We start from the raw sequence: 21,230 nt of genomic DNA, 5'->3' as shown, positions 1-21,230 counted from the left end.
TGTAATGAAGAAGACCATTGATACGTTGCTTGAAAAACCTCACGTGTAACTGGGCCAGCTCCGTAGTACGGCAGTGCTGAGTGGATAGCTGAGTGTCATAAAAATGTTTGTCCTACGGCATGTTAAATTGCTTGGTAAATTTGTAATACTGTAACAAAGCTTAATATTCGCGAAAACACTTGAAGATCTTGAACTTCGATCTGCAAAACATTGCCGCGTTCGGTGTGGTGTGACTTCACTACATGGAAACGAGAACATAATGAGGACGAGTCCGTAAAACATTTGAAACGTCAGCTGTGTGGAGCAGGAGCAACAACAGCAGCAGCAGCAGCAGTAGCTCGAAAACGAATACCAACATACACTAACGAAGTTCATAGTAACTGCGAAAGGCCAAATGTATGGAGCACTTGATGGCCCGAAACAGTGCGTGAGCACATGTTGCCCAGTCCGTTAACCTGCGAAAGGCCAAATTTGTGGAGCAGCGATAGCTCGAAACTGTGCGCGTATGGCTAGCTTAATTTCGCTCCTCCTGTAGGCTTGATCCTTCCTACGCCTATCGGTGGAGTGTGCGTTTGTGTTGACTGTTGACGCTTTGTTCCAGAACTCGACCATGAGGCCATCACCGCCGACGCATCCGTCTTCACAGCCGTCCCCTCACCCCCAGCCCCCACCCCCGCATAGTCAAATGATGTCCGGCCAGGTGAGTGTACGTCCCCGCTTCGCATGCTGCACCCCACCTAATGCCTTTCCCGCCTGCCGCATGCTGGCTGGTGTGGTCTCTTGGGTTTGTTCTGGGTATTGCCTTCTGCCTTCAATGTTGCCTGCATGATTTGTGTGCTATTTATACCCCACTCTGCCCCTCCTAACACTACGACGACGTCGGCAGATGGCAGCAAGTGATTCATCCCGAGAAGTAATTTGAGCGTTGCCCGCTAGGTGGCAGCGTTGGTGGGCGGCGGCGCGGCGGGATTTCAAGACGACATTGGCAGACGGCGTGGACGCTTCGACTGCACGACAGCACCGCTGCACTAACTGGTTTCTTTTTCTGTTTGATTTTCTTTCTTATCTTCACAGCACTGTTAATACCACGGAGTGCAGTCACGTCGACATCATAAAGACTTCAGAAGTTTTTTTTTTCCTTTTAAAGACGTTTATGTGTGTACTGCACATAAGAAAGTTTGCTTCAAGCAATTACATGAGTTCACGTATGCTATATGCGAACGAAGTAGTATGTTGGAGCTTCTGTTTCATTTTGTTGTTAACAACATGAAGAGGTTGTTTTGAGTTGCAGCTAATAATGCTATAGTTTAATCGGTGATGATCAGTTCAAAATTTATTGAGCTATAATAACGTAAATTTGGCAGCAACTTTTGAGGAAATAATCACATACACATATACAGTGACAGAGGGGGGGGGGGGGGGGAGGGGAGATAGAGAGAGAGACTGTATTAATATTGTCTTTATCTTAATTCTGATATCTCCAAAGACAGAGGTTCTAAGTCGCTAGCGTTGTTATCCCATTTCGTCACTCCCTCTTCTTCTGTTATTGAAAGTTACCGGCACAGACTGTGCTACTTACCGGCATAGACTGTGCTACTGTTGGAGATGGCGAAAAATAGTTGCAGTAAATAACGGATTATTGAGCATTCGTTGTTATCGTATTAACCGGTTACCAGTACTGGGCAGTTAACCGAAATGACAGCCAACACTGTGCGCCTTCGATTCACCCTGCTTGCAATTACTGTCATACCATTAAAAAATTTCAAATGGCTCTGAGCACTATGGGACTTAACATCTGAGGTCATCAGTCCCAGAACTACTTAAAGCTAACTACCCTAAGGACATCACACACATCCATGCCCGAGACAGGATTCGAACCTGCGACCGTAGCAGTCTCGCGGTTCCGGACTGAAGAGTCTAGAACCGCACGGCCATCGCGGCCGGCCATACCATTAAAAAGACTGCATTCTAATTTCACTTCGTCTGTCTGAATCACGTTCATTTACATGGAGACAACTGTGCGCCATTCATTCGTGGGTCGTTAATTCTTATCAACTTGGAATTTCCCGTTAACTTTGAGAGACTAAAGTACCGAGTTTCTCCATTTATACCAGCTACGTTGTTGCTTTTATTTTTAAATATTTCTCTGGGGTCTCAGTTTTTCATGATTAGTAACAGTTTACTAATGATTTTTGTGGCAGAATACTGGGCTACATCAGAGACGCTGTAGTTATCTGGTATAGTATTCCTGTATGTAACTAACAACGTACCAGTGTCCTTCAGAAGCTTCTGTAGTGTTGGCCTTTGAATTTTGCGTAATAATATTATGCCCCGCTTTCCTAATATGTAATAAGTTTTACATGGGATCCAAGAGACTGTCTGCCGAGACAAGATGACAAGAATACGTTATTATGACTACTTAAATATTCACACTGTATCTAACATTTTTTCGTTTCCTTCCCAATGTGTAATAACTTTATTAGTAGTAACAACATCGTTTAGGCCCCGAGAGCACTGTTTAGTATGACTCTAGAAGGAAAGTGGTTGTTTGGGGGGGGGGGGGGGGGGGGAGGGGGAGCTAGCGAAGTTGGCACTGAAGTTACGCACGTAAGAAGAAGACTATAATTTGCTGGGTTGCCATACAAGATTCTCATTCTTACCTGCAACAGATTGTTGCGTTAGAAACATTTCGTTGGCGGAGAACTCCAGACCTGTTACTAGTCAGTGCACGACAGTAACGATTCAGCAATCAACAATGTGACACGGAGTCGTTTTAACATGAACGTATATTAACACTTTAGCAGCTTGGCAGTATTGGGAGGGATAGCATATAATGAAATTTTACTTACTGTGCGTATACAGTACAATAAGGAGACTACATGATAAAGTTGTAAGAGATGTGGTGGTATACGGGATAAGAAATTCAGTGCACAGAGCTATCATTCCTGGCAGTAACGACGTCTCCAACCAAGTTCGGAATAGTGTAACTGAATATGCTGGGCACATTCGGGTACGTCATTCCACGCTGCTCCAGCTCTGTGCTAGAGTTAATCACAGTGGCTGGAAATGATGGCGTGCCAGTCTCTCTGCAATCCGTGGCCAGATGTTTTCAGTGGGTGAGAGATACGGAGAATGTGCCGTCGCTGGCAGCACTCGAACAGCCTCTTTATTGAGTTAGGTCAGATGCGATTTATGTCACTTTGTTAAAAGATAACTGCACCTCCAACACACGTCAGAGAGGTGATAGTGTTGTGTACCCAGTGGCATCCCAGACCCCCACAGCAGTTGCTGGGACAGTATGACGATGAGGATTGCAATTGGCAATGTTCTTTCTCCTCTGAGACTTTCTAGATGGATGCATCCATCGTGATGCTGTATACAGAACTGGGACTCGTTTAAAAAGGTAATGGGGTGAAATTAGTGTGTGGAATGTCGTCATTGGACTCACTACTGTCTGCGTGACACTCGTCTGTTGCATCAAGGGAAGCCACAACAATGGTCACTGTGATGGACAGTCCTTGGTTCTCATCGCATTGTATGTGTTGACAGTTTCTTTGCTGCATAAGAGCCTATTTCTTGACTCAAGGTATGTGACATGATTATACTACCCTGCACGGGCAGAGGAACGATGTAGGCCTCATTTCTGGTTAGTTGGATCATTTGTGGTGTAAGCGCTGGTTCGAGAATATTTTTCCACACAAGTGACTTATCATTTGCCCCCCCCCCCCCCCCCCCAACCTCGTTTCCTCCTACAGTTTCATTCGTGTCACTATTCCCTGTGAATGGTGATAGGGACTGTATATGAATCTTGCACTTGGGCAGCCCTGGTGTCCCAAGGGGCCACTACTAATTGTGATAAGTACCATATAGAAATCTTACAGCTGGGTTGCCTTTGGCACCCCTCTCAGCTGGCGTTTCAAGCTGCGGCTTGTGTCTCTTGGGCCTTAAACCTGCCTTGTATGGTGTTAACTTTGGCCCTCCTGAACCCAGGAATTCCATGTACGAAGGATAGCAGGATGATCTGGCCCAACGTGAGCAGCAATATTGTGGGATGATAAACCGAAGTCTTGGCAGGCTACTTCACACCCTCTGTCCATCTCCTCCACCCCCTCTCCCAGCCCACCTCCTCCAACCACCCTCTCACTGTCTATCCTCCTCCCCCCTCTCTCTGTCCATCTCCTCCCCCCTCTCTCTATCCATCTCCTCCCCCCTCTCTCTCTGTCCATCTCCTCCCCCCTCTCTCTCTGTCCATCTCCTCCCCCCTCTCTCTGTCCATCTTCTCCCCCCTCTCTCTGTCCATCTTCTCCTTCCTCCTCTCTCTGTCCATCTCCTACTCACCCCTGTCTCTGTGCATCTCCTACTCACCCCTTTCTCTGTCCGTCTCCTATACACCCCTCTCCATGTCCATTACCAACTCCCCCAGTTGCTGTGTATCTCTTCCAGACCCCTTCTCTCTCTCCATGTTATCAGGCTCACCACAATGGGAGGCTAGTGTTTCTTACCACTACAGTGTTTCTTTATAGATCATAATTAATGTGTGTACCAAATTTGGTTGATATCATTCCAGGACTTTAGGATGAGATTTCTACCTGTGACTTTGCCCACATAAGCACATGTCAAATATATTATTACCAAAGTAAGCTGGTCCTGGCAGATATTACCAAACTGTCAGTTTAATAAGTCATGGTTGCAAAATGCTAACACACATTCTTTACAGAAAAATGGAAAAATTACTAGAAGCTGACCTCGGGGAAGACCAGTTTGGATTCTGCGGAAACGTAGGAATACACGAGGCAGTACTCACACTTTGACTCTCTAGAAAACTTTTGACAATGTTGACTGGAATACTCTTTTTGAAATTCTGTAGGTAGCAGGAGTAAAATACAGGGAGTCAAAGACTGTTGACAACTTGTGCAGAAACCAGATGGTAGTTATGAGAGGTGAGGGCTGGTATGGATTCATTGGGGGCCAGTTTAAGTGAGCTAGTGATCTAGTGGTTCGAACACTTTACAGCAGCCAGTTGGTAGTCTGTTTGTTGTCTGCCTATGTGCTGTCCACTTGTGTGGAGTGAGCTAGTATTTATCTTAGGCTACAGTGAGAACTCTGCAGAGCAGATTTTGGTGTTGGTTTATTCTCGTTGTTCATATTCTGAATTCATTGCAACCTCAGTGGTGCCACTGTCCCGTAATTTTCTGTTTTGTGGGGGGGGGGTCTGTTTCTACTTTCCCAGTTATTCTGGACTGCTTTGTTTGCGTTTTTTTATATCTTTTTAAATTTTTTACATAGTACTATGCGGATAGGGATTGTGCTTGTTGTGAATGGTCACAAGGGGAATTGGCTGCTGTCTGTAAACAGCCAGAAGCTGCATTGGCCATGGTTGACGGGATTCTGGCTACCGCTCAAAACTGTGGTGAGATTGGGGTGTCAGTGACAAGGCCTATGACAACTTAGTTGCCATTGGAATCCCCTGGTGACATGGCTGTCATCGTGTCTTCAGATATGCAACATCGTCTTCACTCCAGAGTGCTTGGTTGACAGTGGGGGGTTCACGTGTCTCTGGACTGAAGGTGAAAGAGGGAACACGCCACACAGTTAGCTCCTTACTCCTAACTAACAGGTATGCGGTGATACCCAGTGTTAGTAATGTTTCTGAGCTGGCACAGGGTGCCTCTTGTGTTGGGCCAGCTGCTGATTTCCCTGTCAAGTCCGGACAAGTGCAGAGGGCTATGCTAATCACTGGGAGCTCCATTGTTAAGTGGGTAATGGAACCCCTGAGGGAAACACAGCAGTGAAGAGTGCCAGTATGCAACTGTTAAGTTTGCCGGGAGGCAGATGGAGGGGTCTCATTTGAGACATGGATGAGTCTCTGCTGGCAGCTATCGAATACACTAGGTGCAACTAGCTGCAAATAATGGCACATATCACAGTGAATGATGTCTGCCACTTGTGTTATAAGGTAATCTTAGTTTCCTTTCAGTGGGTGGCTGATATGGTGGAAGCAACTAGCATCACATGCTCATTATTTGTAGCATCATACCCAGGGTCATGTGGTTTGGAACAGTGTAGAAGCTCTAAACCAGAGACTCAGATGATTCTGTGACGGTATTGGACGCAAATTTCTTTACCTCCTCTATTGGGTGCAGAATTGTAAGATTCCCCTTAATAGGTAGGGCAAGAACAACATGCGGGAAGTGGCTGCTAGAGTAGTGGAGTACATGTGGTGTGCACATGTTTTCTTTAGAACCCCCTTGGGAGCAGATATGAAATGCCTGCCAGATTCGAAGATACCTGAGGCACAGTGTTATCAGAGAATGCTTGTCCATACAGATGAGGTATAGGAAAGGTTATTACAATACTAGTAAAATGCAGCAGCAGCCAAGGAAAGGTCCCATCATTAGTATTGCTTATTGAAGGTTGTAGTACTCGAATACAATTAAGAACAGAAAGTTGGTCAAAGCTGGATGTGAATAGCAATGAAACTCTTTAAGTTCAGACTGGAATACCTATCGTCAGTGTAGGTTAGTCACCAATGGTGGCAGCATGTCGATTGCAGTAAAATACTCAATAATATCTAGAGTCGGTATTGCGGATTCAGAATGTGAATTAATCTGAATGAAGTGAAGCATTGAAGGTCAGTCAAAAATCGTTGTCGAATGATTTTATAGACAATCTTAGTCAGAAGCTGAGTCAAAAGCTTGTAGTGGTAGACCACTTCAGAGAGAACTTGTAGAATACAGTTAATAACTTTCATGATCATGCCATTGTAGTAGGCGGTGACTTCAACTTGCCGGATTTAGACTGAGAGTCGTACTACCAAAACTGGTACCAGAGACAGGATTCATGTGACATTATTCTGAATGTCTTGTCCGAAAATTACTTGGAACAGAGAATTGGAGAACCAACTCTTGAAGGTAATGACTTAGACCACCTAGCAACAAATAGACTTGAACTTATTGAATCAGTTAACACAGAGAAAAAGGTATCAGTGATCATAAGGCTTTGATAGTAACTATGTCTACAGGCTGGACAAGGAATGTTAAGAAGATATTGTTGCTTAGCAAGAGTGGCAGGATACAAACTGCAGAGTGTACGAGTAGTAAGCATCAAATATTCAGTGCTGAGGATAAAGTTGAGCACAAATGGAAAATAATTCAAAAGCTTCATTTAACATGAGTTATAAAAGAATGTTGTGAGCGAGGTCTTAAGAAACGAGAAAGACTCGCAGGGCTTAGTAGCTGTATTAGAAAACTGCTACATAAACAAAGAGTTTCATCACAGATTCAGGAGAAGTCAAAACCTAGCTGACAAACAAAAGCTGAACGAAGAGAAACTGAGTGTAAGGAGAGCAATTTGAGAAGCATTAAAGGACTTTGAAAGTAAAATTTTGTCAACAGATGGTCCGAAATCATCTATTGCATTACTTAGTGACCATAATGGTGCCAAAACAGAAGACTAGGTAAGAGGTCAAAGCGCTGAATTTGGTCTTATAAATCTGTTTCATTGTGGAAGATCATAGTATTATAGTACAGTCCCTCCTTTCAATCATCATACGAATGTCAAAATGGCAGATATTGAGATAACCGGTCATGTAATAGAAAAGCATTTACAGGCGTTTTGTGGTGGAGAGGCATCAGGCCCAGCTGAGATACCTATAAGATTCTACAAATATTCTGTGAAAGAATTTGTCCCCTTCTATCAACAGTTTGTCATAGTTCACTGGAGCAACAAAGGGTACATAGCGACCGGAAAACAGTGCAGGTCATTTCCTTTTTCAAGAAGGGTCATAGGACAGATACATACGATTGTAGGCGTATGTCATTGACATCAGTCTGTTGCAGAATTTTGGAACATTTTTTGCTGCTCAAGAATGAAGACATTTTTGGAGGACAAAAATCTCCTCTATGAAAGGCAACATTGATTCCAAACACAGAGATGTCTTCCACCATGAGATCCATTGCACTGTAGACAATGTTATTCACGTTGATGCTGTGTTCCTAGACTTTGGGAAGGCATTTGAAACCATCCTACACTGCCGTTTAGTGAGAAAAATACGACCTTTCTGAGTAACAGACCGGATTTGCTACTGATGAAAGAATTCCTTGCAGATAGAAATCAACACATTGCTCTTTACAGAACAAAATCATCAGATGTAAAAGATAATTTCCGGAGTACTCCAAGGGAGTGTGATAGGGCTATTAACTTTTACAATGTTATATAAATGATCAGAAAGCGTCAGAAGCTCTTAACAGATTATGAGGTTGTCTATAAGAAAGTAACAATGACAAAAGACAGTATCACTTTACATAATGACCTGCAGAGGATTGATGAATGATGTAGGCTCTGGCATTGACCATGAACATCAGTAAATGTAACATATTGCACATACAGAGGAAAAGAAATCCACTACACTACTGATGGAAAATGGCTGGAAACAGTATCTACCATAAAGTATCTAGAAATAACTATCCAGAGTGACCTTCAGTGGAAAATAGTAGCAAAAGGAAGAATTTTAAGGAAATGAAACCCATCTTTAAAAGAAGTGGCTTACAGGGTGCTTGTTCCACAGATACTGGAGAATTGTTGATTGATCTCTACCCTTACCAGGCAGGACTGGAGAGAGAGAGAGAGAGAGAGAGAGAGAGAGAGAGAGAGAGAGAGAGAGAGAGAGAGAGAGACCCAATGAAGAGTCACAGGATGGTTTGGTTGGCACGAGAACGGGGGCAGAGACAAGAGACACTCAACAAACTCCAGTGGCTGATGCTACAAGAGTGTCATTGTACATCACTGTTATTGACATTTTGTAGGAGCCCTCTCCTGGAAGAGTTGGACAGCATGTTACGTCCTCCCGCGTGTATCTGATTACATGAGGATGACAAGAAAAATTGAGAAATTAGTTCATACAGAGGCTTACCAACAATCATTCTGCAAGTGTCATTCACGAATGATTCGTGTCACCATTTGGGACGCCAAGCTAAGAGGGATGCCAGGGGTGCCCAAGTGCAAGATTTGTGTACTGTGTGTATCACAGTCAGCAGTGAAAACTTATATGGGTGAAAGTGTACGAGAGAGAGAGAGATTGGGAGGGGTAACACCAAATGTTAAGTCACTGGTGTGGTAAAAGTGTTCTCAAACCAGTCCTGTAATCATTGGTGTTCTACCTCACCCAGGATTTAACACGTCTGCAGTATGATGATCTATTGCATTACTTATTGCAGCATAAATTAACCTTAAAATTGTATATACAAGTAGTGGTCTGCTTGTTAGCATTAATATATCAGCATCATGTTTGCTGTCATTATATTTGTAGACTTAGTACAAAATAATAATGCATTTTCATTGGATCTTTAATGTGTCGGCCACACTAGCTGGCACGAGAGTGGTGGCTGCAGGAGCAAGTGTAGAAAGCAATCCATCCACTTTTACTGCACAGTTCCCTCATGTGACTGAAGATGTTTTTTCGTTGCATGTATGTGGTCACAAAAGTCGCCAAATATGGCACACAAACTTTGAAACCATGAAATAAAATATGGCACTTCTCGGTCTGTTTTTCAACAGTCTTCACAGTACAGATAACTATAAATTATTAGTCCATCAAAAAATAACTTATTTGCCATTACTTGTATGGCAAAATAAGTGTGGCCCATCTGTAGCTACAATGGAAGACAGTAATCTGTATAAAGAAAGCAACTAATAGTTTCTCACTCTTATCTGTCCTTATGATCTGATGTGAACCTTCAGAATTCATGCTACTTTGTCTGCTTGCACCACAGTTTAACTCCCTATATATTAAAGTAGCTCCTCAGCCGGCTTCAGGAGGCTAGGAGGAATGTTTCTGTATTACTCAACAAAATGTGTTCAGTGTGGTAAACAAACTAGAGATAACACTTGCAACCTGTGGGCCATGTATGCAGTTTTTGCCTAAATGGTTATTGACATGTCAGTCATTAACTGATGAGCTGGAAAACCATGTTTTGGTGGGTATTAGCAACAGTCTTCCACTTAAACATAGTATTTGGGCTGTGAGAAAACATTTGATTTGTGTATCTAGCAAATTGGATGCTAGATAATGAAATGCAGCTACTTTTAATTAATGAGTTAACAGATTAGTGTTCCATCAATGGTGCTGTTATTAGAGATGATAGTTCCAATAACACGTTTTGAATAAACTAGGTAGCTCTAGACTCCACTGGAGATGAACCTAACACATTGGTCCTTTTATCACAATAGCATACCAAAATATCAAGGTGTATTCTGATTTGTTAAAAAAGTTGTATGGAGAAATTTTGTGTCATTGATTTTAATTGAAATCATGGAATAAAACATTGTACCAGTAGTTCAATAAATGAAGTTGGTTTACTTAGAAAGATGCGTAATTTACTGAAAAGCCTTACTGTGCATTTTCAAATTCATGGTCGCACAATGGAAGCAAATTTTTAAAGTAGGCCATGGCCCATTGATTATTTGTGTTTAAAGTGTGGATGATAGGAAGTGAAATAAAAAATCTTACTTGTAGCTGTATGACTTACTTCATAGCTTTTTAATTAATAAAATAAAAAATTTTGCAGCACCTGCATTTTTCACATTTTGCACATTGTTCTAAGTATCAAGTACTGCTCATATATCACCTATTGTTGCTAAGTTGAAAGGTAGAAACACTTGCATTTCTTCAATAAAGTGCTTATATGATTTGAAATGAAAAATATTATAAGTTATATATATATAAGGTAATTAACTCGGGTTTGAAATTGAAGGATTGGACACTACAATTCACTGACTTTGGAAATCCAGAGATTATGAACTAGTTCACAACAAACGAAAATTATTTAATATATCCTTTATTACAAAAACTAGTTCATCATTTGCATAATCTGAAGTTTAAAGAAAAAAATTACCATTATCTTATTTAGGAAGTTTTCATTGTCAGTGCGAGTATGTAAGAAAAATTACGTAATTGATTCAAGTTAAAAAGTAAATAAAATTATTGACTCTTCAGGTTAAAAAAATACATTGAATGGTAATTATTGTATTTACCATTTTAAAATAGCAGTATTATCAATGTGCAGAAAAGGTATTAAAGATTGAAAGAACAAATAAATGAATGCAGCTAATTTCTCGTGGGTGGGAGGGACTGCTACAGCAGACAAATAGGATACTGATACTTTGTAGTAACATGCTCACCTTTCATAAATAGGAATCAATTTTTAAATGTTATGAGTCCATACTACATTATGACAGTGTTTCAAAACCAGCTTCTTAGAACATACGCAATTAGATTACTATCAGATACACTTTTTACTATGTAAAGTGTGCTAATTGTGAGCTAAATGTTTTGTCGATTTATGTTACAAAATATGAACTGGTTAAGTATTATCAAAACACAGATCATGTAAAATACAAGCTTAATCTGAGTATTTTTCAAGCTGTAAATGAACAATACTAAACATTCTCCCTAAAAATTAATTATTGAACACTGCAAATCTAAATAATGATCATTCTTCACACTTCAGGAATGAATGCAATTATTAAAGGCCCACAATATAAACATTCATTTATTAGGCCCAGGTTTTTGAGTTTTGGGACCATTGTGTTCAAGAATGCTTCTCAAAATTTATTTATGAACAACTGAGCCATATGTATTGGCAGTATTTAAGATGAAGAACCGAAATGTTTCTAGCTTTTAGTGGTGCAAATGCTGTGATGAACATTAGTCACCACTTAATACTGGTTGCCAGATGTGGCATCTAACCCAGATACCTAATTTTTCATGCAGCTGATTACCATTAGTGTTATCCAAGTAAACCTGACAGACAAACTTGAAGCCTTAACTAGTCTCTCATCTTTCTGTATCTTCCAAACTTTAGAGGTTCTCCATATAAGCTACTGAGGTATAGCCTGCATAAGAAAGGGTTTAGCTCATTGTTTCACTTAAGCACTGTCAGGGGCACCATTGAAGTTAATGTGGCTATTAAACATATTTCACTGAATGATGTGCTGAAGAGAATCAAGCTATAGCTTAAGCTTACCTACCTCTGCTAAATCAGTGTGAATTGTAAATGGGTGTGGTACTATATTTTTTGTGTTGTCCTCTATTTTAGAGGAGAGTTCCTCATAATTTCCATTTACCATTCTTGCCTTTAGAGAGGAAAAAAACAGAAGTCTGGCAACACCCCACTTTCATGTATTTCCGGCAAGAAACATTCTCATCTTCTTGTTACTGTTCCCAGTTCGAAGTTTATTGAAGTTTGTTGAAGAACAGGGATCCCATGCTGAGCTATAGGAAAGGAACAACTACCCACCTATATGTAGAAATAGTTGGAGGGTCCATGGCATACAGGCTGTATCAGAAATACTTTGACTAACTTTGGGGACGGAGTACTCGCACTAAAAGAAAGAAAAACCCACATAAGCCTATGTCCAAGAAACCTTAATTTTTGAGATATTTATGAAGAAAATTGTACAAAGTTAAGTCAATAACATATAGCAAATATTCAAAATGTCCACTGCTTGCTTGTACTTGTGCAGGCAATCATCAGATCATGGACTGTCACACCAGGTGAAACACAAGTGTCTGAGCATGTTAAATTGTTTTGCAGGTTTCTGTGACAATGTTATGGAAATTTTTCTTAGGGATGTCTGCTGATTAAACAACTGTATTAGGTGACCCCAAAAATAATTGTTCATAGGATTGAGGTTGAGAGAACAGGCAGGCTATGAACATGATCCTCCCCTGTGTGGCTATCAATAAATGATGGTAGATGTCATTCAGTGCATCATGAACAATGTGACTGAAATGTGCTGTAGTCAGTCATACATAATCCAGAGGATGTTTTGTATTTTCTTCGGCAGATTCAATGGTAAGTCTGAGAGGCTGTTCTGAGAAAAGTCATTGTAGACACCTTCAGAATGTCCTTGGAGGAAATGTGGATCTACCGGGTAGTGAACTACATTCTCTGTCCATAGAAAAATCTTAAAACTGATGGTGATGTGTAGTTGCAGTTTGCATGTAGAAGATGTTTTCATCAACACATTGAAGATACAAGCTTCAAGCTTAGTAAGCAGAGACATATCTGTGACCTGAGGCCACAAGAAACAATCAATAGATGAGATCTCCCATCTCACTTAAATGATTCACAAACATTTAGAAATTATTTGCACACTTTCAAATTTCTGAAAATGGATTGAGAAACTAAATGATAGCCTATGGACCCAGAGGTCTGGGGAATGGTTGCTGAACAGTCCAAGGATTTTCATGTTACTTATAACACCTTTCACCTCTCACAATTTTAGTTACTTTGACAAATCTTGAGTTTCACCACAGTTTTGACTCCTCCTTAAATTGTAATCACATTATAAGTACCTAGATGAGTCAGTTCACAGGTGGAAGGAAGGCAAAGTAATACTACTTCCATGTCTTGTCAAGCACTGCGTTGTTTAAACCAGCTGTTGGATTGACAGCTTTACCTAAGAAACAGATCTCCATTAGACCTATATAGTTATAGTGAAGACATAGACACTGATCAAATTTTACACACCATTGTATACAAAACCAATGTATGTGAAAATCATATACAATACACAAAACAAAACAAAATCAAATGATTGCCATGGCTCAGGGATCTAAATGGCTTATTGAAAACAAAATGGATGAATAACACCTACTACTGCAACATAAAAACCAAAACAATGCAGATATCGTCTATAAATGTCATCATGCATCAAAAAATATACCGGTGGTTTGTGCTGTATTGTATACTAGATACAGAGATTTTTGTTTACCCACAAATACTGTGGAATGCATGTGTGTGTTGAAACAATATTTCGGAGAAGAGTTTAGCATTTCTGACTTGGAAGTTTTATTTAAACATTTTTCATTAATAATGAGAAAAATGATACAAATATGGGTATCTGCTTATGATTTCCTTTTTTTCTTGGGTTAGTGAAATATATCTGCCCTCAAACTTCGCAAAAGTGTTTCTTTTAATGCCCTCTATGTTCTGAATAATTTTATGGTATTAAAAATATCCTCTAAATAAATTGGAAAAATCAGGAGTTTGCTTTTTTAGTGTATTTTTCAGCATGAGCAACCTGCTGAATGTGCAGTAACCACATTTACCATCTGTATGACAAACAAAAGATAAAATACTCAAATGAAAGACACAATTTTGCACATGCTTGTGATAGTTGCTAAAAGCATGGCTGTAGTTATGGTGACCTTTAAACCGGAAAAATGCTGATACCTGATTTATAGGAATAATCTTAGGATATGGACCACCATTTGAAACCAGTAAATGGAATAAGCCTGTTATGGAGGTAGTTTATAACTTTCCTCATATTTCATTTATTTCAGAAAGGTACATTCTTCGTTACTAACAGCTGCTTACTGAATACACAACCAGTGATGACTAAGTTTAGTGGGTGTTTTATGTTTGGGAAAATGTGCCTGGATTTTAAACTGTAAACCATACATCAATGGACTATTGTTTTTCAGGAGACATTTGTTTTTCTGTTGCTACTGTGTGTTAGAAGCTGTAGTTTGGTATTGGTGGTGGAGGTTAATGATGGTTGAAGAGTAGTGTTGTGCATTGCTGAAGTAGCGCATTTGGTATATGTATAATTAGACATTGGTACGCTTAGTTTCATTTATTTGTTGTAATAGTGAAGGCAGTCTTTATCTACTGCTGGGATCACTGCAAATGTCAGTATCAACTGTGAACTTGTTATTTATTGTCATTAACAGTGCTTTATGTTTTTCAGTTTGAGTTTGGCTCAGTATTAATACAGCTGAATTGCAGATGTAAGTTGCAACCATTAGGATCAATGCAAAATAGTGTAAATGAATTAAGGGCTTTGATTACGGGGTGTTTATAATCATATACAATATAATACAGATGTACTATGTCTAGTCTGCCATTTACACTTTTCTACTGGATACAGTCATTTACAGTTTAAGCTATGTGTATGTTGTCTTTATTTGTATGTTATTCAAATTATTGATGGATAAGTTGTACATTCAATGTTTTGTGCACCCCTTTATTTTTCTCACAGGCATGCAACAGCAAACAAAGATTGACTTTGTGATGTGGAATCTAATAGCATGAACAGGAAAGTTATGCCAGTTCCAGCTCTGGCATACTGTACCTTGTATGGATTGGATATTTCTCAGTGATTTTATCAATGATTTATGTTCATAGGCGTTTAGGTAAATAGGTGGTGTGGGACTCCCCTTCGTGCTGGATGGTAACCTCAAAGTACTCATCGAGGCATATGTGTGTGTATTGACTAAATTGTTCATGTATTTGAAACACATTTGTTGTACTGAAGCTACAAACACTTCATAATGACCCACAACATAGCCTACCAATTACACTCTGGTAACAAGTAATCCAAATATGCAGCAGTAGGAACCATGAATCAGTGTTTGTTTAATGTTGTCAGAATTGGAAGTCTCTCTGTAAAAATAGTGTGTACTAGGTATTATAAGTTGCATAGACACAAATCTTGGTAAAATCTCAATCCGTAATAGACACTAATTTAACACCAATGTGAGTTTATGGTTTGATTCTGTTTCCAGTCAAGTGAACTTCCATTGTTTTTTTTTTTTTTTAAATAATGTAATACAAATGTGTTGTGTGACTTAATTTATTAGGTACGTCAGTCTCCCATTTACGTGCTGTGAGACAACCCAAAGTGAGTAGTACTTCTTTTAACATTTTTTCATAATCGTCCCAGGATTTAAACTGTGGTACTGTAATATATTGCGATTGGGTTAGGGAGTCTCATCACATGACTATTTATTTGTTTAAATCTTATCTCAGGTGAGTAGAAATACTTACCTCATTATTTTGTGTACCCAGATCCCTGATGCCAGAGTGGCTGAAGAGGCTAGAAACATTCAGAGAATTACTGTTTCCAATTTGAGAATAGGCTATGAATCCATACATACTATAAAAATGTATGTATGTGTTTATGGTGTATATCTTACATCTCCTAATTGACTGGGCCAATTTCAACTAAACTAGGTACCCATAGCACTTACTGACTTCAAAGAATTGCTGCTGGCATTGAAAAGCAGTGTAGCGCATGACGCATGAATGACCATACTTCGGTCACCCAGTATTTGAGAAAGAGCACTTCCAAAGTTGCAACAAACTTTACACACAATTTCAAACATTTAAAAACATTTTGTGCTGATAACCTCACTGTTGAGTTCCCATAAGCTCCAAAACATTTTCTCCCTGATGACCCCTACAGTATGATGAAAAGAAAAAATTTGTAGCTTACTACATTTTTACTGTTCATGCAGTAAAACTGCTGCATGGAGCAAGACATTCTAGTTTATTACTAATTCACTGCTAACTCTATTCACAGACAGTTTGCTCATACTCCACTGGATGTATCTGCAAAATTCTGTCATAGTATGACACATAATTCAGGAGATAAGATGTCATAAGCATTGAGCAGCATGGAAATGAAACTACAGAGGGAAATTTGCTAGAGATTCAGATTAAATATGAATACAAAAATGAACAAAATATTTTAAATACATGTGAAATGTATTTGACATGTATGTATGTGAGTGAAGCCACTGGTAAAAATCTCATTAAACCACTGGAATGATTTAAATCAAATTTGATTGGTACACATATTGGTTGAGATCTGGAAAGAAATGCTGTGGGAGTCAGAATCACCAGTCTCCTGTTGCAATGGTGGTGGTAAGGAGAGGAAATGGACAGACAGAGAGGGGGAAGGAGAAGATGGACACGTATAAGTGTGAGGATGAGATGGACAGAGAAAGGGGGTGGGACAAGTCTGTCGGGGAGAGGGGGTGGGATGAGGATGAGATCTACACACACACACACACACACACACACACACACACACACACACACACACACACACACACACACACACAGAGAGAGAGAGAGAGAGAGAGAGAGAGAGAGAGAGAGAGAGAGAGAGAGAGAGAGAGAGAGAATGTGGGCAGAGAGGGGGGGGGGGGGGGCAGAAGCAGGAGATGAAGTAACAGAAGATTGGAATACACACATACCTGGGCAACACTGGGTACTCAGCTAGTGAGACTATAATTAGAAATGTGAGAATATATGTTAGGTATTAAAATATTCATTGTCTTAAGACCAAATTACTCAGGAAGAAATGTGGAAAAGGCTGTTGCAGCCTATCGAACAGAACATTTAGTAAAGTCATTCTGATTCCCTTTTGCTTGTAGCAAGTTCTGTTTCTAACACATCACATTATGCAACTCAGAATGTTTGTTGGGAGTTATGTCATTATAGTATCAAATCATTAACTCCTAAAACATTCTTCAACAGTTTCAGGACAAAAGTTAAATTGTTTTTGTTGCTCTTATTGTATTGGTCGTCAGCCCTAAAGCTGATACGATGCATTTCACCATTCCTCCCACTTGCCAGCCATAGTTTTCATTTCAGCATAACTACTCCATCCCATATTTTTGACGACGTGTTTACATACTCGTACCTAGGCCTGTGATTCTTTCTCTTGTGTGTGTGTCCTTCAATAATGTAGGTTTTAGTGCACACCAATTAGACAAAAATTACAGAAAATACTAGATCCTAACTCTTCTTGAGGCAAGCAAAAACAAACTTGTAGAGGTGGACATTTCTTACCAATGGAGATTTACTGAATAATCCAAACATTTGTGCTGGGGAACACAGTACCTCATCAGGCTGGGATGCATTCCAGTACAAACCACCCTCTTAGTGCACAGACACGCAGTCTGTGTACTCATGGTAGTCACAACATGCAGATGAATGGAGAACGAAAACCACACTGCATTAGGAAAATAGACCTGACAATCTGCAAGCCAAAGTTTGATGGCCGAGAATAATAGAGTACAAATCAGTATCCAGAATATAGCCAAATATCAATAGGTCATGGTAAATAAGTCCACTGGAGAGGGTGTGGTACACTTCAGCGTGCTGAGACAAGTGAGGCCAAGACAATCTGTGACAGTCTGTAAATCGGCATCTGTTCTCATTAGACATGTGTAATTACATGAACTGATCTGTCAATACTCCATTGGGATAACAGACCTTCTCTTCTACTATCCCGTCCATTTCAATTTCTGGCAATTACTTAGGTTGTAATATATGTCAAATCATTCTCTCTCTCTTTGATTAATTACGTCCTTTGTGAGGTATTTTTCCTCATGGATTCATATAGGATGTCTTCAGTCCTTACTTAATCAAACCATCTGATCTTAAACAGTCTCCTGTAGTGCAACATTTCAGACACCTCTGATCGTTTCATTTCTATCATCCTCATTACTCACATATGCTATTAATTTAGCTTTCAATTAGTCTTTTCTGGTCTCTAGATTTATGCTCCTGGATGTTAACAGATCATCCTTTTTACAGAAAGTAATTTTGCCTAGTGCAGTCCTTGTCACTATCTTCTATTTTCTGAGGTAATTCTCTCAGATTTACAAATCAAATATCAGTGGTGACAGTGAGTAACCCAGCTTTACACCTTTCCTGATTTTGGCATCCTGTATAATTCTGTCAGTGCTGACTCTGCATCATGCAAACAGGCTGCATTACCCTTCTGTCCCTGTATGCGATAACCACATTGCCTGAGAATAATCCATGTATTTTTCAATGTTTTCTCTAAATGTTCAAATGCAATGTATGTATTTTTTAAAATTTTTGCTGAGTCAATCCAACTGCAGTGCTAAAGTTACTTTTTACATTCTTTTCAAACTCTCACGTTACTTACTCATTTACATAAATTTCAGTCATAAGCCTGTATCATTCTTACTTTGCTCTTTCAGATCAGTCAACAAAGGAAAATTAGGGGGGAAAAATAGAAATCACAAATTTTTGTACAGTCATTGGGGAAACGTAAAATACTCAGCAGCCGGTGCTGTAAACTGTTTACCACATTGAAGAGCCTGTCTGCAAGTGTAAAATGCTATCAATGTAGATCCACCATATAAACATGAGCTCAGTGAACTTCTCTCATCTACTCACATGAGAGAACTGGACAGGAAATGCTAGGGACATGTCGTCTGTCTTTAAACTGAAAAGCAAGCAACACTCATGGCGGGGGAATTTGCCTTTCCCAGAAGAGCACAGCAACTGCCATACAGGATAACTAAGAATAAATTCCCCTGTAGCGATGTAAGAGTACAACAGTGGGCAGAGATTTATGTCGATTCTGTCCATGTGTGTTTCTTGTGTCAGTTTTATTAGTAATTCATGTGTGTGTATCGTGCAGTGTTAATTCACTTCATGGAAAATAAACACTTGTGGACATATTTGCACACTGCGTCACGAATGAACCATAAGGGTGAGCTGTGGAAGGGTCAGTATGTCTTTGCGGAATATCTTCTAGTGCAGTAGAGATAATGGGGAATGGCCTGCTCACTCTTCATTGTGAATACTATGAAGGAGGGAAGTGCGTGACCACAATCTGGCAATATACCTGCCTTCATGCTACTACACTCCACTGCCACCATTCCACCCTGTTATTCTCCAGTTTATCCGTTAATACAGTTCTGCTGCACTTGGACGTGGTACAGACATTTAATATTTGTTCTTAACCCATGTTATTTAACAATATACATTGACATTGGACCTCTAAAACACTGTTCCTAATAATCTGCAATTTTTCCATATCCCACAATGCACCCCACTGGTCAGTATTTTTAGTATTCGACTTAGGATAAACAGATTTTGTGATTACATGAATTTTTTCCCTGTAGACACTGTTTGGTCTTTCGGTCTTTGGCCTGATACCCATAAGAGTCAACTAATATTTCATCAATAGCTGGGTACTTATACTTTCAGAGATTATGCAAAGGTTTCTGAAATTCAAAAGCTGATACTAAATCTTTCTTATCATGTTCATGCACTGTGTCCCCATTTTCAAGTGGCATAATTTCTCATTGGCAATTGTAAAATTTCTATAAGTATTGTTTACATGTTCCCACCATCATGTGCTTCCAATTACCCTTTTCATTTCCAGTCATTGTACTTCATGTTCTGTATTTCCTAAAGGAATTGTTTAATTAGTCATTGTGCAGCATCCATATTACTCTGTTTCATTTGTGTATCTATCTCATGATATCTTCTCTCAGTCTATAATTCTTTAGCTTTTCTACATTTCTGCATAATTTCATTTTCTGAGTTACATAATGTTGTTGTTCATTTTCTACATTTTTATATTTTTATAATTTCTCTATTAATTCATTATCTCATCTGTTTCCCTTGGATGCTTTTTTTTCAGGGTTTTTCATATTTGATCTGATACATTTACTGCACTACTTTTGATGTATTTCCATCAGTTTTCCACATCAGTAGCACTTTGAAGTATCGTTATTTCTTTTGCCACATTCTCTTCCAGGGCAGGCAGTTTCTAATTTCTTGAACTTTTGTAGATCAAACTTTTCAGCCTCTTTAACCTATACCACACCAATACCTTACTAACAGTGCTAGCGCTGTATAACTCGTCCAATTCTTAACCCGAGTACTGAATTTTTGTTTAAAAAAAAAATAGGCATTTTAATATCATCTGATGCCACGATATCTTCCATGTGTACTTAATTCTACCGAAAAGTGTAGTTGCAGGGACTAACTCATGCCCAGCACAGAACTCTATTAATCTTTCTCCTCTCTTGTTTTGTTGCTAAAACCAAAGTCTCACATTATTTTCTGTTCCTTACATTCACTTAAAACTGCATTAAAGTACCCCATTGTAATTAAATTCTCATGCTCCTTGATATATTTTATGAGGTCAACAATGTTATCACTTTCCTCTTCAGTTTCACTGTCAGGTGCATCCTTTGGTGTGTATACTTGCATGATTACAGTGTGTGCAGTGTCATTTTTACCATTAGGCAAGACCAGGTTGCCACCTAGGGTAGAAAAATTTTTGGGGTGCAAAGAGCAGAAAAAATTAATTTCAGACCAAAAAAAAAACTGGGTAAATGAGGAGGGAAAATTAAAAAGAGGAAAAATTAAAACACCAAATTGTTTTCAAAAGCATATGGAACAGCTACTTAATAAGTCATGACTTATTTTGATGAAAGTGAACGCATTGCCTCTACCTGTTTCAAAACTAAAGGAGGTGCTACTGAGTAAAAAGCAGAAACAAACATGACCTTGATTCATCTCTGTCATGTGCTGGAATGGGGCATGTGCTCTGGGTTGCAGTCCCTTGTTTTGTTTTGGTCTCTGCAGATCATTTCTCAA

The 21,230-nt window shown here is 39.4% G+C and overlaps 1 protein-coding gene across 6 annotated transcripts in view; it reads left to right on the top strand.

Moving 5' to 3' along the window:
- The window catches only part of LOC126470368 (single-stranded DNA-binding protein 3), a 377,943-nt gene that overhangs the window by 284,110 nt on the left and 72,603 nt on the right, over positions 1–21,230 (top strand). For 4 of the 6 annotated variants that reach the window (XM_050098178.1, XM_050098175.1, XM_050098177.1 and 1 more), the window contains exon 7: positions 602–700. The exons of the other annotated variants lie outside the window; for them this stretch is intronic. In XM_050098178.1, the coding sequence (XP_049954135.1) occupies positions 602–700 (99 nt within the window). The remainder of the gene's footprint in view (positions 1–601; positions 701–21,230) is intronic. 6 annotated transcript variants of the gene reach the window in all.

Source organism: Schistocerca serialis, chromosome 3 (genome assembly GCF_023864345.2).
Source record: "Schistocerca serialis cubense isolate TAMUIC-IGC-003099 chromosome 3, iqSchSeri2.2, whole genome shotgun sequence".
Lineage (NCBI taxonomy): Eukaryota > Metazoa > Arthropoda > Insecta > Orthoptera > Acrididae > Schistocerca > Schistocerca serialis.
Note: the sequence above shows the minus strand (reverse complement) of the source record. Positions and strands in the feature narration are given on the sequence as shown.